Source organism: Scomber scombrus, chromosome 18 (assembly GCF_963691925.1).
Source record: "Scomber scombrus chromosome 18, fScoSco1.1, whole genome shotgun sequence".
Taxonomy (NCBI): domain Eukaryota; kingdom Metazoa; phylum Chordata; class Actinopteri; order Scombriformes; family Scombridae; genus Scomber; species Scomber scombrus.
Genome location: NC_084987.1, coordinates 21,050,660 through 21,071,873, shown reverse-complemented (window position 1 = coordinate 21,071,873; position 21,214 = coordinate 21,050,660). Strand labels below are relative to the sequence as shown.

General features: G+C 38.6%; 2 protein-coding genes across 2 annotated transcripts in view; both read right to left on the bottom strand.

Moving 5' to 3' along the window:
- LOC133999300 (interferon-induced very large GTPase 1-like) overlaps window positions 1–7,398 on the bottom strand; it is a 36,873-nt gene extending 29,475 nt beyond the window's left edge. Inside the window, exons 1-11 of the mRNA XM_062438490.1 lie at window positions 7,245–7,398; window positions 6,819–6,917; window positions 6,664–6,698; window positions 6,266–6,380; window positions 6,017–6,139; window positions 5,325–5,924; window positions 4,937–5,074; window positions 4,563–4,826; window positions 4,228–4,268; window positions 2,357–2,471; window positions 82–119 (exon numbers count right to left, since the gene is read on the bottom strand). Of these exons, the coding sequence (XP_062294474.1) occupies window positions 82–119; window positions 2,357–2,471; window positions 4,228–4,268; window positions 4,563–4,826; window positions 4,937–5,074; window positions 5,325–5,924; window positions 6,017–6,139; window positions 6,266–6,380; window positions 6,664–6,698; window positions 6,819–6,900 (1,551 nt within the window). The 5' untranslated portion in view covers window positions 6,901–6,917; window positions 7,245–7,398. The remainder of the gene's footprint in view (window positions 1–81; window positions 120–2,356; window positions 2,472–4,227; window positions 4,269–4,562; window positions 4,827–4,936; window positions 5,075–5,324; window positions 5,925–6,016; window positions 6,140–6,265; window positions 6,381–6,663; window positions 6,699–6,818; window positions 6,918–7,244) is intronic.
- A 2,437-nt stretch (window positions 7,399–9,835) lies between these two features.
- cdc42ep1b (CDC42 effector protein (Rho GTPase binding) 1b) lies at window positions 9,836–21,122 on the bottom strand. Its single transcript, XM_062439068.1, has 4 exons — window positions 21,040–21,122; window positions 15,945–16,494; window positions 14,112–14,662; window positions 9,836–11,006 (listed from the first exon to the last, which is right to left on the bottom strand). Exons 3-4 carry the CDS (start codon window positions 14,563–14,565, stop codon window positions 10,408–10,410), a joined length of 1,053 nt encoding a protein of 350 aa, XP_062295052.1. The 5' UTR covers window positions 14,566–14,662; window positions 15,945–16,494; window positions 21,040–21,122; the 3' UTR covers window positions 9,836–10,407.
- Between the last annotated feature and the right edge of the window lie 92 nt (window positions 21,123–21,214).

Genomic DNA, 21,214 nt, shown 5'->3' with positions numbered 1-21,214 from the left:
ACAATTATATACGGTATAATAAGATTAAAGACTAAGTTATAGGTAGGCTAAGTAAATAGGCTTTCATTTTTAATTCCTTACCTCATCCTTGTTTCCATCCACATCTGTATGTAAGGTACCTACAGTATAACAATGAAAAGCATTACCAAGGCGACAGAGCAATGTACTATTGAATCAATGTAATGTGGTTACTGTTATTAATGTTCAAGTATAAGATTCATTGTTTTTTTTCTTTACAGGGTTCAAATAAGACTGAAACGTCCCCTTTAACTGAAAAATTCCAGTTAAAGGGGACCTTGTATGGAGTCATACCAAGAATGGTGATAAATTAAATCTCAATAACTATCGACCAATTTCCAAATCACCCTGTCTTCCAAATGTCAAAGAATCTGGTTAATAACCAGCTCAAATAATTCATCTCACATAATGATGTGTTGAGTCCTCACCAGTCTGGTTTCCAAAACAAACATAGCACTACTACGGCAATTACATCAATAACAAACAACATCATATTGCTATGGACAAGGGTAAATACTGTGCTGCTCTATTCGTTGACCTAACTAAAGCATTTGACACTGTTGACATGCACTGCTCCTACAAAGACTAAAGGATATTGGATTTGACTTCAATTCCCTCAAATGGTTTCATAATTACCATAATTAGCAATGCATAACTCTAGGAAACAATCACTCTGCTTTCTTACCATTAACAAAGGGAGTTCCACAAGGCTCAATACTGGGTCCTGTCCTGTTCACCATTTATATCAATGACATTACATCCTCCATAACAGATTGTAACGCCCATCTCTACGCAGATGACACAGTTCTGTATCGCACTCCCAACACCCCACACTCAGTCATTAAAATCCTCCAGCAAGCCTTTGACATATTACAACTGTCACTTCTCAACCTGAAATCGGTCTTTAATGCAGATAGGTTATATCTCAGAATAGGTATAACGTGCGCACGAAATACTAAATTGTGGCCACACAATAGGTATAAAGTATCAATGATGCCAGCGGACAAAGCTGTGCAGTAACAGTAGCGCTCACTGTATATATCACGTTGCCAAGGGAATCTATAGCCTATCAGTGATCAGAATCTAGTTTGTATTGATTTGCAGGTTGTTGTTGCTCTGACTGAACTACTGAATGTGTCCGTAGTGTTCTCCGGACATTTGTCCTTCAATAAAATCACAGAAGATTAAAAGTTCACTATATTATTGATCAGTCTGATGAAATGTGCTATAATTCCTTTAAACCATTATGTTAACACTTTGATGATGTTTTATGCTTGGTCCTAATTTACTGAAGTCCGTTTTACACTGCTATATTACCGCTAATAGAACCCTGATTAGAAAATTGTGCAATCCTTTATTACCACAGATAATATCTGATCAATAAAAATCATTACACTTCGATTTGCCAAAGACTAAAGGGATTTCATATTTCATTTCATTTTGTGCGCACGTAATATCTATTTAATGGCCACCAATTAGTATTTTGTGCGCACGTTATACTTATTTCGTGGCCACAAATTAGTATTTCATGCGCACGTTATACTTATTTCGTGGCCACGAATTAGTATTTCGTGCGCACGTTATAGCTATATTGTGGCCACAATTTAATTTTTTTTTTGACCATGTCACCAGAGGGGCTCCGTAGCTCTATGCACACTGCGTGAGTTCACTGCTCCACTCTGCTGACATCATGGTGTTTTTTCATTATTTTGGGTAGTCACTCTGTCCCACTACACAGCACAGCAAACTAAAATAAGTTATTTACCTGCCGGAGGTGTGATGGTTGTCTAAAGCTCTTTATCAAACATGATCATCACTGTGTTTCTGTTTGTACTGTTCCTCCCTGCATTATTTCTAACTGATCTACCGAACACATAGCTTTATATATCTCCATAATGTTGTTGTTTTGACTGTTTTTTTTTTAGCATTGCTAAATTAAGCTTTGCTAATATAGTGAGGAACACATTGTACTTCCTGTAAATTCTTCACAATAAAAACCTCCCATTATTTAGTCATTTAAAAGCTTTTAATTAGAGACACAATAAAGCAGGAAATGTTCAGTGAAACAGGAAATGTTTGCAATGGGTTTGCATCTTCTGTAACTTTAAACAACCTCTTAAGATGTTTTTGAATTGCTCATCTTGCCAACTCTTATTTGTCATTGACCCAAATACTTCAGCTTGTATTTCATTTAATTATGAACAAAATAACTAATGTTGTTTTATTGCGGTCAAGACATAACTCAAATAAAGGTGTAGTACTCAAAAGACATTTTAGGGTGACGTTACTCTTTAAAATATGAATAAAACCCATGTTTAAAACTTGATTAAATGTTTACCTTTCTCATCTGCAGATGCTGTTAGAGACTTGATGTGAGGCTCTCCACCTGATGTTGTGCTGTCATCCTTCTTCTTGGAGTGTTCAACATCATCTGGTTCATTCAGCGGATCACACTGAGAAAACAGGTGAATTTATTTACCCTTTATTTCACCAGGCTATTACTACAGAAAAGCTTCTGATACAACAGATTATAGATTATATTGTTTAGAAACATGTTTATAGACAATATTATAGAAGAACAGTGTAATCACTCATATCCAACCATAACATCTGACAACTGTCATATCTGTCAAATTATGACCATAACCTTTTCTGTACCAAGGCAAGTTCTAGTTTAAAATGTTTAAAAACACTATAATTGTCACTCCAGGGTAGATACAGTGAAGCACCTCATCTTTACTGTCTTAAATGATCATTATATAACAATGATCTAATGCAAAAATAGAGCAACTTTTTTTTAAATTATAGTTTTTAAAAGGCGTTGGGCAAATTTCAGATTATACATAGAGGATAATCAGTTGTGTGGTTAATGTCAACTATATTCAAGTAAGGATTCGTCCTTCAGAAAATATGATGCATTTAGAGGCCCAGACAGAGACAATAAATACAAACTTTAAATTATTATTACATTCCAAATGTTTATTTCATACCAGTCAGACAACAGTAAATCACATGTTGCAGGTAACTGTGTTAAATTCCTGGATGAAAATACTAGATTTATTTGAGAATGTCGGCTACAGAAATTCTGGAAGAAGGTTTACTGAATACCATGTAACTGGTAAAGCTTTTATTTTATTAGAGCCACACACTGTGTAGTTGAAATTTGTCTCATTGTCATTTTATAGCAATGGCTTATTGACTTCTGTTGGCCAGAACGATTGTACTCCCCTGGAGAAACATGGACATACCTCCCATAGAAAAGTAGACAAAGTAACTTGAAGCCTGTCTTGCTTGAGAGTGATTCACTTATTGTTAACAGGACAAACAAACTTTACTTGTTTATGTAGCCTGACTTTTTGGAAAATCCAGCTTTTGAATGACCTTGATATGTTTAGCTTCTTTTTTTCCTTTTTGCTTTGGAAGGGTCAATGTTTAAGTGTTAAAGTGAATTCAGACATTTTCTTCTAAACAAATTAAATAGGTCATAAATGTATTACTAAAAAAGGTGTAAAAAGCATTTCAACCATTTAGATTTGAATTGTGGAGCTAGGCTTCACAAACTGTGTTTCAAGATTTCTGTGTCTGGATTTAATGGGCGGGTCTGAAAATCACCACCGCGTTACGTAACCCAGTGGTTTTTAGCATAAACCCACCCCTGCTGCTGTAGAGGTATAAATACATTTAGCGCACACTACTACAGTCTACAGTTAGCCAGTTAGCTGAGTTAGCCGCCGAGTTAGCCACCGAGTTAGCCACCGAGCTAGCGGCTGAGCTAGCAGCAGAAAGCTCTCAGACCTAGCGTCCATGTTTCTGGAAGAGGTGGTGACTTTGATTGACAGGTGACACTTGGTAGGGGGCGGGGTTTCAGCGAACTCGGCGGGCACTCCCATAGCGTTTGGGAGCAGAGAAAAAGGTTGATTTTTACACAAATTTGAAGCCTAATTTCATATATTTGGCGATTTTTTTAATCATTCAAATTTGGCAGGGTGGTTAACAACACACTTTTCAGTGGTATGTCAAACTCAGAACACATATTTATTCTTACTTTACACAGACTTTAAGTATTAAATGTACATGTTCTACATGTTAAATCTAAACAAAAAAACTACTTATAAATGTTATTATTGTATAAATTAACTGTGCTGAAGTTACTTTCCATCTATTTCGGAAATATCTAATTTGGTTTTATATTAAGGTGAAAGAGTTTACCTTTAACTTGACTTCAGATTCATTCTTCTCGAACTCATCTTCTGGAAGAAATGTGGAAAAGATTGAAACGGAAATACAGTTTAAGCAGCTTTATTAAGACCTGTCAATATGCTTACAGTGACAGATAAAAAACATCTTAGAGACAATCTAGAAAATCATGTTTGAGAACAAATAAAACTATAGTGTGTTACTGAAACAATAATTTTTTCACATCAACAACTATAACTCTCAGTCTGTTTGTAAAATCACAATCTCAGCAATAATTTTGTTATGAGTTCAGTGTTTTAAAACTCACAAAAAATCCAAGTTGTGATCAAGCACCTTTTTAATCTCACCTGTGGGATTTTGCTGAGACTCAGAGGAATCGATCCTTTCTTCTTCCTGGTATTTGTGGTCCAGCAGGTCTTTCTGCTCTTTAGTGTCATCACACATCAGTCCACTGTAGCAGTGTGGATCGTTTTCAGAGACCATCACATCTATTTTGTTCAATAACCCTATTACCTCATTTCCATCCATCATACTGTCAAGTAAGATGTTTTTTGATTCAATCTCAGTTGAATTTGTGTCACCAACTAACACAAGTGTGAGCTCAGGCGTCACTGAAACAAAATAAAGACCACCAATATGTTGCAATCAGTAAAACAGCATGCTTTTGGACATTTCTCTGAAATACAATACAAAAAAGGGAATGAATGGAAGTATTTCTTACATTTGTTGATTTCTCTTTCATCACTCTGACTTGTGCACTCCAGTGTGTTGCTCTCCTCTGCAGTCTGATCACTGTCACTGCTGCTTTCATTGTGAACTTCTTTAGCTTCATCAACCTCTGCTGCTGAATTGTTAAAGCCTCCAAATATAATAGAATCATTTATTGAGTTTTAATAATTCTACACACTGTTTGAACTTAACTAAAACATAATTTACAATCTGATTATTGGTTAAAGTTAAAAATAATAATAAAAATCCACGGATACAGATTTGAATTTCATATGAAACTGAATGCCTAATTGTGTAATCATTTTGTTATTTGTTTGGTGTTTTCAAACTTAAAAAATGAAACCCAAGTTGTAATCAAGCAGTTTTCCTTTAAATCTCACCTGTTGGGTGTTGCTGAGACTCAGAGGAATCGATCCTTTCTGCTTTGTTGGATTTGTGGTCCAGCAGGTCTTTCTGCTCTTTAGTGTCATCACACATCAGTCCACGGTAGCAGTGTGGATCATTCTCAGAGACCATCACATCTATTTTTTCCAACAGAGCTATTATCTCATTTTCATCCATCATGCTGTTTTTAAATGTGTGACACCTTTTTTCAGTGAAACTGCTGTTGGCTTTCAGGTCTGCCACTGCACTTTCACATGTTTCATCTGACTTATGAGTCACAACTGTCATTAAATAAGCAAGTGATTCTTTCCCAAAAGCTTTTTCTAACCACTGCACTCCTGAACTGTACTGGCTGCTATGCAGACCATTTGGTAACAGTAAGAGAAAGGCATGGATTCCTCTGTTTAATGAGAATTTGTCAATGCTTTGAAGACCAAGCATGTTAATGACAGATATGTGCCGACCACACAAATCATACAGTTTGGATGAAAACTGTTCAACATTTGTTTGCTCGTCATGGTCAAATAAGATGTTTTTTGATCCAATCTCAATGGAATTTGTTTCACCAACTAACACAAGTGTGAGCTCGGGCGTCACTGAAACAAAATAAATAAGATCAATATGTTGCAATCACTTTTCACATTTCTCTGAAATACAAAAAAAGGGAATGAATGAAAGTATTTCTTACATTTGTTGATTTCTCTTTCATCACTCTGACTTGTGCACTCCAGTCTGTTGCTCTCCTCTGCAGTGTGCTCATTGTCACTGCTGCTTTCATTGTGGACTTCTTTAACTTCATCAAGCTCTCCTGCTGAATGGTGAAACTTGAAACTTTGAAACTTGACTCATATATACTCTGAAAAACCTGTCACTGTACAATCAAACTCCTGATGTTCAAAGTTCAAAAGTCAAATTCAGAAACCTTTCACCTATTTACCTTTCTCATCTGATGCAGCTGCTTCTTCAAATGTGATTTCAGACTCTTCTATCGTTGTTCTTTCATCTTTTCTCTCTGAGTGTTCAGCTTCACTGAGTTCATTCACTGGACCACACTGCAAAAACAGATGGTTTTATTTTAAAAGATGTATAAAGATACTATATATATATATATATATATACTCACACTCATGAATATGTATGTATATATATAGCAAAATGCAAGTATGGTTATATCAAAGTGGAAATAAAATGAAGAGTCATTACAATAGCTCAGATGATCTTTCTGAAAACACAGACACAGATGTTTGTGCAACAGTACCAAAAGTTTCTATTTGAAATTAAAATTCTGGAGAAACGAAACTTACAGTGGTATGATGATAACAATAATGTCTTTACCTTTGTTTCAGCTGCACTCTCCTCTACCTCCTCAGCTGCAGTGCAGGATAATGTAGGAAAAAAACAGAACACACATGATGAGCATCAAAAACATAATGTTTGGTTAGCTAGCTGTCCTAATGTTATTAAACCTTATTTTCAAACCTTTACATTACCTTTGTCATTTGTTACAGCTGGAAATACAGATGTGACAGTCTGTCCTCCAGCTGCTGTGTTGTCATCGTCTTCTGCCTCCATCTTATCTGCTCCTCATGCTTTACAGAGTGACAGGACAAAGTCATATAGACAAATACTAAACTAAAATATTACTGCAAGTGTGAATCGCATTTCAAGCTGACTGGAGTATTAGACAAAGACAAGTACTACGTATAACACATAGCTCATATTGGTGAACATCCTGAACATTTCACTGCATGGAAAAAGTTGCAAAAATGTTTTAAAAGGTGGAAAAATGCCAAACAGGTTTTTTCATTTTATCCTTTTTATAGCTAAATGTGTCTGCTTACTTTGCCAACAAATATATGTTTCACAGCTGCTGCTTGTTTTTCAGCTGATGAATAATATAAAGAAAGTAAACTTACCTTTGTTTTGTGGTTTCATAGCTCTGCCTGTGACTGCTTTATCAGAAATGTTTCCTGTTACCAGGATCAGAATATATCATTCAGTTGTGGGTGTGTCCCTCATAAACAGCCCTTCCCTGCTTTCCTCAGATGTGATGTAATGTGTAGTCTTAAGAAGCAGTGAGGTTTACTATCCTTGTCAGAAATGCTTCCTCTTCCCTCCCTCACAAACAGCTCCTTCCTGATTTTTGCAGATTTGATGTAACATGATAGTTAAAAGGAGCAGAGATGTGTACTATCCACATTGCTTTTAAATCAGTGATGACATTGTCGATTGAAAGATAAACAGTGGTGACTCATGATTTCCCGGAAACCTTGTGACTTCAGAGGAAAACAAAACCTAAAGCACTAAATTTAACATGGACTAAACACCGTGGCACACCACACTTTGAACACTGAACTTGCAGTTTGCAAAGCTGTAACCTCTTTAAGGGTTCATGTTGCATTCATATTTGTATTATTTATATTTGTATTAATAATGTTGACTATAATGTAAAGTGGGTTGACAGTAGTGATGAGAATTATTATCCATCTCTGCAGTAACTCTGTGCTCTTTGTGACTTATTTTGGCTTTAGTCGAAAACTTTTTGTTCATTTTCATCACACTCATCGACCCAACGAACTGAGAAATGAATTTAAACTTCTCTAAACTTTTCATCTGTCCTTTACTGTTCTCTCTACATTTTTCTAACCAATTTAAGAAGAAGGTGGACCTGTGCAAAACTAGGGAAAAAAGATAAAATACACCCATCCGTTTTAGAAATGCTCTGACTCATTCATGTAGTCATCACAATTTTTCCCTTGTCAAAGTCATTCAGATCCTTATGCTTGCCCATTTTCCCTGCTTCCAACACATCAGCTTCAGGAACTGACTGTTCACGTGATGCCTAATATAGCCCACCCCTTGACAGGGGCCATTTTAATGAGATAATCTTCATTATTCACTTCGGCTGTCAGTGATTTTAATGTTTTGGCTGATCGGTGTAGATCAGATTTCATAATTCAGGTTCTTTTGTTGTGTTGTATGATAAATGATGCTAATGGGTTGGGACACATCTGAAGTGATGTACCTGGTGTCATCAGGTGTTTTGAGGGCTGAAATCATACACCCTCTCCCACTGTGTCAGCTGGAGTTGATCAGGCCCCGACTTGAGTCCCAGCAGTGTTCAACCACAGATTGGCCCTCTTCATCCAGAGCCACCTTCAGTTTTGCCCCTGCACCCTACGTCTATGGGCTTACAGGAAGTCGTCCACTCTTGCCTCCAGCACTGCTCCACCAGCTCCTGGTACTTGGCCTGTTTCCGCTCATTCCTAAATTCTCACTTCACATGTCTTTGAACCATATTACAGGGTTAGGGTTAGGGTTAGGGTTAGGGTTAGGGTTAGGGTTACCCAAACACTGTTCTTGTTAATGGTTTACAACTGATCTATAAATCAAGTAAATTATTTATTAACCACTAATAAAGCAACTAATTACAGCTGATAAAGACCTATGAATGGTGTCTTTTCAGAAAGTGTTACTGGACCGGGACTTAATTTCACTTGTTATCAATGTGTTTGTTGTGACAGCTTTGTGAGATGTACAGTATATCAATGTTGTCTCTCAATTTGTTCTGCAGCCTCTAAGTGGCAATATAAAAATCCACTAATGCAGTTTTAAACAATTAATGTAATAAATCCCAGTTTGAAGCGCTGCTTCCTTTACTCAAGGGATTCATATGTTGTTTGTCCACCGCTGAGTCCAGGAAATGGCAGACAGTTTTTTTTCCAGATGTGGTTATAAGTAATTTATTAACAGTGTATTGGCCTTCAAACTGAAATTATATGTGGAGTTTGGGTTTAGCCGAACAGAAAGACAAGAAAAGGCAATAATCACAGTTAATGGAGCTAATAAAGGTCTGGTTTTGTGGGGTTTAATCATTCTTAGACAAGATTGTTAAAACCTTGTAAGTTTCATGTGTATTACCACTGTGATAGCTGTAAAGGTTGTTTGGTTGAATACAAATACAAATACTCAGATATCTCATATACATACTTTATTGTATTGTATATGTTTGTAGGAACAAGGCTTGTTAATGCTTATTTTAAGACAATGCAAAACATAAAAAAGAGGGAGGAATAATTCCAAATTCAGAGTTTGGATTGAAATGTTTAACTCTGGACCATTTCCACTCAAACAAACTCGGTTTTGGGCCAGATTGTTTGTTTATGCTACCTATCAGCTGTGGATATTATAGTGGACTTACTGACCTATTATGACTAACAGCAATTGAATACCAACTTCGGGCATAATATTGTGCTCGTAAGTAAAATCGTACTCATTACTGTCCACCAATGGTTAGATAATGGACTACTGTGGGTTACAGCAAAACATGTAAGAAGAGATTTCTGTCTGTTGTAAATCAGTTTTATTACATAGAAAATATTTAAATGTTAAATAAATCATGCTACATACATGTAACATGTAACAGCTGCAGTCATCACGACTTCAGATGAATATCACAACAGTACGACTGTCTTAGTATTTATTTTATTTCCTAATGACTGTTAATTTATTTACAAAGTACGTAGGGTTTATAACATTTATTTACATGAAAATATAGTCCAAATGTTGTGTTCTTCAAATTTCCAGATCAGCTGACACTTCAGACCTTTGAACCACACATCCTATTGTTCAATATCATGATGATATAGAGTGTTAAGTTTCTATATACTGAAATAAAAGACAATTCAAAATTCTTCTTCAGCGTTCTCCAGTCAGTTCAACAGTTTTTTGGACTAAGTTTCATTCAGTGACTTATACTGTATAAGAGAATAGTTGTGTTATAAATAATCTGTATAAAACCATGGCAACGATGTAGTGCAGAGGGAGAAGCAGGTCTAGGTTCCAGTCCAACATCATACTGTGCATCCATCTTGCAGAAACTAACCACAGAGCAGGTTTTGGTGATTGATCAATGAGGAGTCCATGTAGATGCATGTGAGGAGAAGATAAATGTTTTTATGGAGGAAACATCAAATATCACCCATCAATCATTATCAGCTTTTCTGACTTGTAAAGAGCCCAGAGCTCAGGTCACTGAATGGTTTCTATTAGTTTATTTGACCAATAAAATGTTTATATCTAAACTTTGATCTCTTCATCCTCTTCAGTGAAGGCGCATGATGCTTTGCGGCTGCAGGAAAAATCTGGAGATTGGGTGCTGTTGTTCATCTTTGTGAAGGACCGTCCACCGTAATGACGGGACAACACATCGGCTGCCCTCTGAAACCTTTCTGCCTCCATTACAAGTTCCACTCTAGAACTACTGGTACCATCTGGTGTCCTCAGAGACAACCTCTCCTCCTCTTGGTCTGTCCAGTTAGGGCTACAAGAGTTCCCTCTGTTGTTAATGCTCCCGCAGAATGACCCACTCCCCACAGAAAGGTTGGGTGAAGTCACCCCAGGGCTCTGGACGGGTGTCTCTGTTAGAGAGATGTCATCCTCTTCTTTCTCACCCTCTTCTTCCTGTTCCTCACCCGCTGCCTGGCTGTAAATGGACATCTGAAGGCTGCTGGGGTTGTCAATCAAGCTCAGCACCTCACTCATAAGGGAAGGGCCGAGGTCTACGGTGAACGAGGTGAGGGAGTCTGAGCGTGTCAGCGTGGTGCTGACGCCTCCATCTTGAAACTGTCTATCAAGGCGAGAGTGGCGGGGCAGAGTGACAAATCCAGACTGCAGACCTGCATAGACACAGAGGAAGAAAGTACACTGACGTCACTAAAATGACCTGAACTCATGAAGACAACGTGAAGAAAACCTCCCAGCAACACTTGAAAATTGTAGTTTACACCAAATATTTTATAGGAATTATCTCCATGTCAGTATATTACTACTAATATTTAACTGGCATGTTGATGTAGTTGCATTTTGGGGTTGAATGGTTGGATTTAAAGTTGTTAATATTATATTACAACCTACAGACACAGGAATGCAATCCTCTGCCAACACGTAAAGGTAAATCCACCCAAAAATAGAATGATAATAATTTATATTGTGCTATTTCGCTGATTTGGGAAGTTAACTAACTGTATGAGCTCACAGAAATCCACTTAAAGAAGAGATTAGTTACATCCTAAACAAATTTATTGGAGGGAAAGTCCCCATATCCCTGACATCCTATATATGTGTGTATGTGATTGTTATTGGAACAGCCCACAACAGTCTTTTTTTGTCTTTCTTGGTCAGCATAGATGGAAGTTCAAAAGTCAAAAATTAAACCTGAGCTGGGCAGAGTTATTGACAAATATGTTGTTGGAATTCACATTGATGCTTCTCAAAATGCAACATTCATGTTTCTTGCAGTCCAATCTGCAGCTTTTGCAGATTTTGAAGATTCGACTGTTTGCCAATAGTACACCACCAAAAAAGTGTTACTTAACCATCCTGTTGTCCTCTGGTCGAATTTGACTCATTTAAAATGGCTTTTATATTAGAAATATGGATTTATTAGATCTATAATTGTCTGAAAAATTACATGGATGGTTCCATACTAGTTTTTTTTTCTTGCAAGTAAGACCATATACTTTCAATGCATCATAATTTGTTATTTAATATTATTCTAATTTAATTTGTAATTTAATAAATGTATGCTTTACAAAAAAGTCAAACCAGACCAGATCGATTTTGACCCAGGAGGACAACAGGTGCTAAATTTAGTTAAAATAATTCATAATTCTCAAAAATGAGGTATAATTTCATTTAAATGAGGCATCTTTAACATGACTTCCAAAAATAAGTGTAAAACTTGTGGTAATAAGTTGTAATGAAGTTGGCTAAAGAGGTCTACGATAGTTTATACTTTATGGTTTTATTGACTGTCAAACCTGTCAAAACCGACCCGGGAGGACAAAATGTGCACAGTTGACAGGAAGACCAACAGGAAGGTTAAATAACATAGTCTTAACCAGAGACATAGTACATTTAAATGATGATGGATGAAAATGAATAAAGGGATATGGGGCCTTTGAGTCTACAGTATGATCTGCTAACAGTTTAGCAATTCAACCCCTTCACCACAGGGTGGCAGTATTTAACATCCCAAAAGTCATTTTAGGTTTTTCACAGTGTCATCCCAACCAACACTATAACCACATACTGCAACTACCTCAAAAGGACAGACTGAATTTTCTGTCTCCTGAACACTGTATGCTACAACTGTCAGACAGTAGGAGGAGGAGATGTAAGCGGGCACTGTGCTGCTGAAAGGGATGAGAACGAGAAAGACAGAGACGCAAATGTGAAGCGAGTGTATTGCTGTGGTTTTTTATCATGAGAGTTTGGAGAAGAGTGAGTGACATGAAGTTGTTAAAAGGGTTGAAATTGAGAGAAAAGCTCTTTACTTTACTTAGCTTTACTAAAAAACTCACAGGATTTAGTTAGCCATAGACTTGGCTTACTTGCGTATTTTCCTTTGTAGTATTATATATGTATTTATAATAATTTTTTAATATATTACTTCTCTATTTTTTAGCTGTTCTTTATTTTCCAGACTGAAATCTATAAAGCAGTGGGACTTAGTAGAAGATGTAAAAAAATTAAAAAAATAAAAAAATAAAAAAAACCTCCTGTAAAAAACAACTGGGAGAAGTGAAAAGATGGATTAAAATAAAGTAATGAACTGAAAAACTCACTGACAAGAGAGCTCATATCACTGACACAGTATGCCACCTCCACATCACTCAGTTTCGGAAAAATTCCTCATGAGCTGGGTAAGAAACTTGGAAACGGAAAGGGGCTTTCCAGTCCCGACTGCCTGATAAGCTCTGATTGGTTAGCAGATATAGTGATTGGCGTGTTTATAATGTGTGCATTCAGGCAGAAACACACGTATAGAGATGACAGGTAATGCCTGCTAAGTATCTTTCTTTGTTACAAACCAGCTGTGTGTGTTTGTGTTTATAGACCTAACTGTGTACAGGTGTTACCTAGGTGATTCCACATGACTCAAAAGAAGCCCGGTTGTCTTGGAGGAATGTGGGAAAGGAGGACAACCTCAGTCTCTCTCTGTGTTCACTGACATTTATGGTCCTGTTTGCACCGAGTCAGCTAAGCAGTTCTTTATACTGTTCGGACTGTTGAAGAGTGAATAGTGAAAACAGCAACTGTAATGATATATGACTCTAAAACACCAGATTTTTTTCTACTTCATGGTGACTAATGCAGTGCTGGTCTACCATTAGACTGCAGGCCATAAGTAGGTCACTCTGTTTGGGTTGGACCTTTTTGCCTGCTGTTGTGTACATTGCTTGTGAGTTTACTGTAATCTAAATCTGATAAATTAATATTGTAAAGGTGTTCCTCTTTCAGGATCTTAACATTTCAAATCAGTATGTTTTCAACCACTGAATTATGAATGATTGTTACAAGATTGCATCCGATTTTTTTATTTATGTCAAATATTTGATATAAACACCCAGAAAACAATTGTTTGAATTGTCGTGTTATATATGTTTTCTCAATTTCAGTATATTGTGTGATTCAGTAATTTGGAATTTTACAAATGAAATAGGTAAAATTAAGGCTGTGATAAAATGACTTGAGGACCACTTGAGCAAACTGTAAACTTACACATTCACTTTGCTCTAGCCCTCTCCTGCTCATATTGCCTACTTAATAAACCAATATACTTGAGTAGAATCCTGCTTTGTTTCATTTTCCTCATTAGTTTCACCAGTTTCACTCTCCAGTCAGGTTTTCCTCTGCTCACTTTTAATCATGCTGCTAAGATGCTTTACAAAATCCCCCATTCCATTCTAGGATAATAGTGATTATCTATATTATCTCACCATATGTACAGAGGGAGTCATCTGTTGCGCTGATAGAGCTGGGGAACAACATCCTTCCTAGGCACCCATTGGGAGAGTCAATGTTCAGCTGTGGCAGGGAGATGGCGTTCTTGATGATGGGTGAGACGTCTGGCGGCGGGGATGACAAGTCACGGGAATACGCTTTCTGCCACGCCTCGGAGTTCTTCCGCACGTGCCGAAAGGTGCGCATGAAGAATCCGGTTGACTTGGAGCTGTTTGCTGAGTCGGGGCTTCCCGGCTCCTTGGTACCACCATAGTTGCTAAGGAAGGAAGTGTCACCAAAAACGTCACCGCCACGGCCAACATGCATAGTATGTCGGAAGTCCCCGAGTGGTGGGCTGATCATGTCAACAGAGAGGTCGCTCTTGAAACGGCGTTTCCCTTGAGAGCCAGGCACAAGGCCCTTCACCACTGGCATCTTTCCCAGACTCATGGTGGTCGAAAACTTCAGTAATTTCCGTTTAATTTGAAAGCAAGTGTCTGAGCTCTTATTACAGGTCAGTCAAGATTGAATTCCAGTTCAGGGTCCACTGTAAAACCAGAGAGAGAAAAAAAAAATTAAATGCCAGGACAGTAAAGACAGAAAACACAAATATGTGGTGGTTCAGTCTGCAGAGAATGTGTGTATAATCCATTCTCCACACGGCTAGAGCCAACTATTCATCCACCGTCGGCCCACGGTTTCCCTTTTGGAACTACGCTAAAAGATGACAGTATGGAAGGAGAGTCAAGTCCCTGTCTACATCCCTTGCCTCCTCCTCCTTGTCTCCCTTCTTCATGCCCAGCTATTCCTGCATGTCTGTCTAAAACGACCAAGCACTCAGCCTCTACTGCACTGCAGCAGCTTTCAATCAAGACAAAATAACAAAGACAATGAATTACAAGGTCACAACTCGTTTCCTCTGGTTACTGCCGCTTATGTGGTCAAAGAGTTTTGGAATGAGTGGGTGTTTTCAGATTTGACTCAGTGAATGACAGTGTAGGAATAGAAAATACAGACACAACTGCAAATACATCAAACGCTGGGATTTCACATCAGCTGGTTTGGGTGAAATAAATAAAATTAACCAGCCACACGCAACCTCTAACTGCTTGATTTTTAATATGTTTAACACTCAGTACATCCCTTCTTTAAAAAGGAAAAACTGCCCTACCACCCATCTAAACACTAATCACGGAAGCTTGTAAAACCAAAACCTTTTTAATTTGCCTTTGGCCCAAACCAAGTAACGCCTTCTGACGCCTTCATGTGGTAGGTAGAACAGTAAAGACAATGTGAGACTGGACTGTATATTGTACCAGCAAACTTGTTGAAGTATATAAATAAGTCTGTTACGGAAATGTAATAGGATTGAGTCACTTTATAGGTCAATTTCTCCTAGACTGTGGTTTCCTATCTTTGGCCTACATGTATTAGTGCTTCAGTTTTTTTAACCTGTCTTAATCTTACTTTCGCAAACATGCCCACCCTGCATTCACAGCCCCTTGTGGGTCAGCTGTATTTGTGAGATCACAACATCATAATATCTTGCAAGAATCCATCTCATCAGGCTTCAAATGATGCATCGTGAATCGAGCTGCCTTGCAAGGTAAGACAGTGATAGACAGTGATAGACAGATGGTTCGTCCAATCACCTGCCAAGTTTTTTTTTTGAGAGTGCCTGCCCTTTTCAAAACTGTTTCCAAGGACGACTTCTAAGAAGGGTCCGTGTAACAAACCATCGGGCACATCAGGTTAGCAGTCACTGATGAAACACACGCATGAACAATCATTGATTGGAAAATTTGCAGTATCTCCACTCTGTTGCTTACTGGCAATGGGTCCTTTGTGTGTATGTGTTCAAAAGACTTCAATTTCTGAGAGGATCTTGAGTGTCTCATCCGATAAATTGTCCTGTCTTCTTTAAGTCCAAGAAGAGAGAGCAGGGGGGTCCACCGCCATGCACCGTCTCCCCACTAAAGAGGTTTATCCATGTGTGGCACCACACTGGCCGTGGGACTTCCTGTCATCAGGCCTGCCGCCGCCAAGCTTTGTCCTCTGTTCCCCTTCTTCAACCAAGACGCCGGACCCTTGAGAGGCAATGAAAACAGTCAGAGTGAAGGGAAAAGGGGCCTGACTATGTCTTAAAAAGAGCAATCAAGTAAAGTGTTGTAATCCAGCAACTGTTTTGTCTGCATCCTCCTGGTAAAAAGATAAGACTCCTCTGGGATTGTCCGTGCACTGGATTAGCTCCTAATCCCTTCTGTTTTTCCTCCCTCTCTGACTCCCTCACTTGCTCTCTGCCTTCTTCAATCCACTTAGTTCTTCTGTGGTTTCCAGGCAGGGGGTTTCTCTGTTTTCATTCAGTTCACTTCAGGCCAGCTAAAGAAACAGACAAGAGATAAATGAGAGTTACAAACTGGACCAAAGACTAGAACAGGAGCATTAAGGCACGCATAAATGTGTCAGGCAACTAAAACTCTCGACTGACTGATGCTGGGAAAGTTTTCTCTCCCTTGGTGTTGTCTGAGCAGTCAGCAGGTTCTCAAGAATTTGTTCAGGGACTCAACTTGTCAAATAAACCTGACTTCACAAGAAACTTCGAAGAGTCTTTTGTGTATTGTCAAAGTCTGACTCATGATTAATTTTCATTTTGGTGCAAGCACTAAGTCGAAAGCAGTTTGCTGCAGTTATACACTTTATAATCGTGTGTATTTTGGTGCTGAAAAGATTAGACAGTCGATCTACAGAAAATCACCAACTGCTCTCATAATTTATCTTTCATTTAATAGTTATAGTAGTTTAGTTTTTTTTAGATCAAAGACAGATGCCAAACTTTGCTGGTTGCACCTTTTTTTGATTTTGTTGCTTTACTTGTTTTTACTGCTGGTTGGACAGACAATGATATTAGAGATATTATCTTGAGCTCTGAAAAAATGTGCTTTTTCTCATTTTATAAGCTGTATGTAACAATGTTTGTGAAGTGAAGTGATGTGAGCCCCTGTCTTCATGTGTTCCACCACACAGAGCTGCCAGGTCTACTATATCTTACTAAATTAAAACCTTTTAGGAGGTAGAAATGTTTCCAGCTACCTCCAGAGGCCCTGTTTATCATTGTTTGTTTTTTTTCTTTTCCTCTGGATACGCTATGAGCATGTTCTTCCAGTCTGCTGAAAAAATGACTCCAGGGCAAAGTGAGCACTGTAAGCTCCAAACACGTGATCTCTCCAGGCTGCAGTCAGTGTTGGATTAATGGGGGCAGGCTGCTGAAGTTACTAGTGGAGACGACTGCTGGGTCAATCTGGACGTGTGATATAAGCACTTGATTGAGGCGATGATGCCACTCTTGCTGGGCAGTGGCTACGGCTCAGATTACCTTCCCTAAATCGTCAATCTTCTAATCCCACTTTTTCAACCGCTCCAAGAAAAATACAGCGGTGGCTGTCATTCACAGTTACTAACTTCAAGGGAAGGGTGGGAAACAGGAAGGGGAAGCAGATATGATAAATGCACAGACATTAAGATGTATCAGTTTAGGAGAGTGACCATTCATAAAGAGGATGAGGGGAGGCAGGGTGGATTTTAGCTATTGCCTGACCACTACTGATCCCTCAGTAACGTTTAGCTTAAGGGAGTGATTAGAGCCTGTGGGGCAACAGAAGGTGAGTGGCAGATAAACATTAGCAAGGGAGACAAACAACCACTGTCAGCGAGTTTGAAAAAAACAATATCAGGAACTACTTTGTGTTATCTGAGATTAACATTAGTACTTTACCTTCCTCGTAACATCAAGAGTTTCATCTAAAATGAGATTCCCAGCTGGAAAATGCAACCAAATGGTGCTTTTATATACTTTTTATAGACTTTAAGTTATAGTGAGTATATTTACTGTTGATCTAAGAGCATGAACTTACACAAAGCTTTGATAAATAAACATAACTATTACGCATAAGGTGTTTTTTTCCTAGATGGATGAAAATCATCTAAAATGTCCATTTCAATCTCTACCAGGCATTTCTTTCTCTTTCATCTCGGTGGTGCTTCATTTCAGTCTAATTCTCAGCTTTTCTTAGTGTGGTTAACATGTTTATCCCTGCTTTTATAGCTGCCAATTTCTTTAACCCTGTATCAGTATTTTATTTGGTTTTCCTCTTCCTTCATGGCTTGGTGAGCAGTAAATGCAGTTCAACTCATATACCTTCATGTACAATAAAGTTTAACACCAGCACAGAAATTCACTTTGGGCACTTAAGATGGAAAATTGGCCTCGTTAGGAACTCAGAGAGGAATTTAAATCTGCAAAACATGTTATTTATATGTAAATTGTACCTGCAGACATCCATAAACAAGCCTGTCTGTCCCTGTAAGACTGATTGCAGAGACAGGGACAGACAGGGGGGGTTGGCAAGTGTAATGGGAACAGCATGCAATGGGGAGAGCAGACCGGACGCCATCTATTATGGCCATCAAATAAAGGATCTGAGGATGCTGATGAGAAACACATTTTTACCTCCTTGTTTTTTAACATGTCTTTTCCCAGACTTCTATTTTAGCCTCTTCCTTCAATCAATCTTACTGTCTGTTATCCTGTCATCCTCATGTTTTCTTCCTGATTCCCACTCTGTCACACACACACACACACACACACACACACACACACACACACACACACACACACACACACACACACACACACACACACACACACACACACACACCATCATACATGCTTACCTTCCTCACTCTCCTTCCTGCAAGCAGATTTACTGTGTTAGTCAAACATCTGGTACCACAGAGCCACAAATTGCAGAACCTGGATTTGATTACATTTGAGGGAAATGCTAAATCACAGTGGCTCAGAAACGGAGAAACAGAAACAGAGTTGTGTCGCAGCGGGTCAACTCTGAGGCTGCTTCCTCCATTGGACCGGAGGGCCACGGTCCTTTTACAGCACGGCACCAGCAAACTGTGGTTGAGGTCAGAACGCCCTGACCATTACACATGGCTCCAAAATACAACATGCACTCAGTTTACAAGGATCCACTGTTGCAACGTGGCAATACACTTCATGGCCTGCCTGGTCCTTATGTTGTGTGTGTATGTGACCACAATGATTTATGAATGCATATCATTTGGATCTGAAAGTGATGACACGGTTACATGATGGCGTCTGATGTGTGTCAGGCTGTGAACGAAGATATATATGTGATATGAGATAAGTGTGACGTGTGAGCACTATGACTTGTAAATGAACTTCCTGTTCACACTTTTCAAAATGTTCTGCAGAGTCAACAGAACATCTGACGAGAAGAAACGTTCTTTGCACATCAGGCCTCAACAGCTAGTTCAATGACTTCTTTTACAAGACTTTAAAGAAAAACATTGCGAAACAACAGCAGGCAAAGGGACCAAATCAATCTCAATGGTCAGTTTAAACCCTTGCCTTCATTCACTGGTTTCATAAATTCTTCTTTTTTGTATGTATGGGACTTCTGTCAACACAGTGCAGGGGAAATGAGGCCAAGCAACAGTGAAGTGCAAACACATCTCATTCCCTTTCAATAGATCTGCTTAACAAAGGCTATAAGGAAATGTTGCCTCTCCAAACTTCCACCTAGCAAACATACACAGAGAGGTGCAGTTAGTGAAACATAAAAGTGGCCGTTTGAAAGTCTCAATAAGTCTTTGTAATAAATGCACAGCAGGGTAGAGTAGACTCCACGCCCTGAGCCTCAATGACCTTTAAAATATACAATCAAATTAAATATAAAACCTATCCTTACTTTAAATCACCCCCATATTCATGTGAGTATACATTTAGTTTAATGTATTGGTCCCTGTCCACTACAGACCTGCAACCTACCCCTGAGACCGACCAAATGAGTCATGCTGCAGGACATTTCAGCAGGCCAGATGTTTGGATTTTAAGGATGCCATCTCCTTGACTGGCATGCCAGCCCACTTATCTGAGATCTGGCAGGACTCTAGGACAGCTGTTGTGTGGTTTCACTAGAAGAGCACAGTGACTAACTGATCTTGATTGTTTCCACCAAGTACTGAGTTAGAATAGTTAGAATCAAGCTGTAGTTGATGGGACTCAGTAGGGAAGTAGTCTGAACTTAACACAGAAACTATTAAAGTATGAGCTAAAGTTACTGATCACCACTGAATTAATGAGAAGTGATGTTGCAGAAGAGGATGTGCAGAAGGTAAAATGTTGTAAGTACTTCAAACACAACGCTTGATACAAGGGTGGGCCATATTAAACTAAAAGCCAAATGAAGCATGAAAAGTTTTCCTTTGCAGTTTGTTTTCTACATGTTATCAGGATTTTTGAAACTCTTCCTCTTGACATATATTTGCTAAATAAGGATGCAGTTTGATGCACCTGCAGATGATCTAGCCTCTTTGTATCTCTGTCTCCAGCTTGCACTGCCAGATATCTTTTAAACAATGACAAATATCAGCAATTTGCACTCAGGCTAATGAGTCACACTTCGCAGTAACAGTGCATAATTGACTTTAAAAAATCCTTCCGTGACGAGGTGTAAAAACCACAACAATGCCTAAAAGAGACGATTCAACATCTGACTGTGATGCCGCAAAAACTTTTTCAATTCCAATCAGCTCATATGTAGGTTATTTGTGATGATGATTATTATAGAGACGTGAGTTTGAGACCGTGTGAGTGCGCAGGTGAAGATTTACATGCGCCAACCATCCCCGTGTCTGCTCACATTGCGCTCGTATTTTAAGCGCAGAGATGCACTGTAGTTGATTTTCTGCAGAGCCGATGAGACTGTAAAAGCTTCACTGTGTATAGTCAGTTGAATTAACTTCGCATAAGTATAAGCGCTTTTCAATATTCGGAATGCAAATGTGTATCAAACATTCATTTTCAAATACCGCTTCACTTAGTGTTCTTACCTTAGAATAAAGGTAAACCGCAGTCCCTTTGCAGAGAAACACTCATCCTCCTCGGTTTGTGGTCCGGTTGGACATGAACTTTGTAGCAGTGCTGAGGCTCTTTGCTGCTGCTGCTGCTGCTGCTGCTGTCAAGTGGACTGAAGGGGATGCAGAGGAGGAGTAAGAGGAGGAGGGG

What these genes read in the sequence shown, in the direction of transcription:
- cdc42ep1b (XM_062439068.1), bottom strand. Translation starts at nt 14,565, where the DNA reads ATGAGTCTGGGAAAGATGCCAGTGGTGAAGGGCCTTGTGCCTGGCTCT. An exon ending in TGACTCCCTCTGTACATATG is followed by an intron (nt 11,007 to 14,111) that starts GTGAGATAATAT and finishes GTGTCTATGCAG; the next exon opens with GTCTGCAGTCTGGATTTGTC.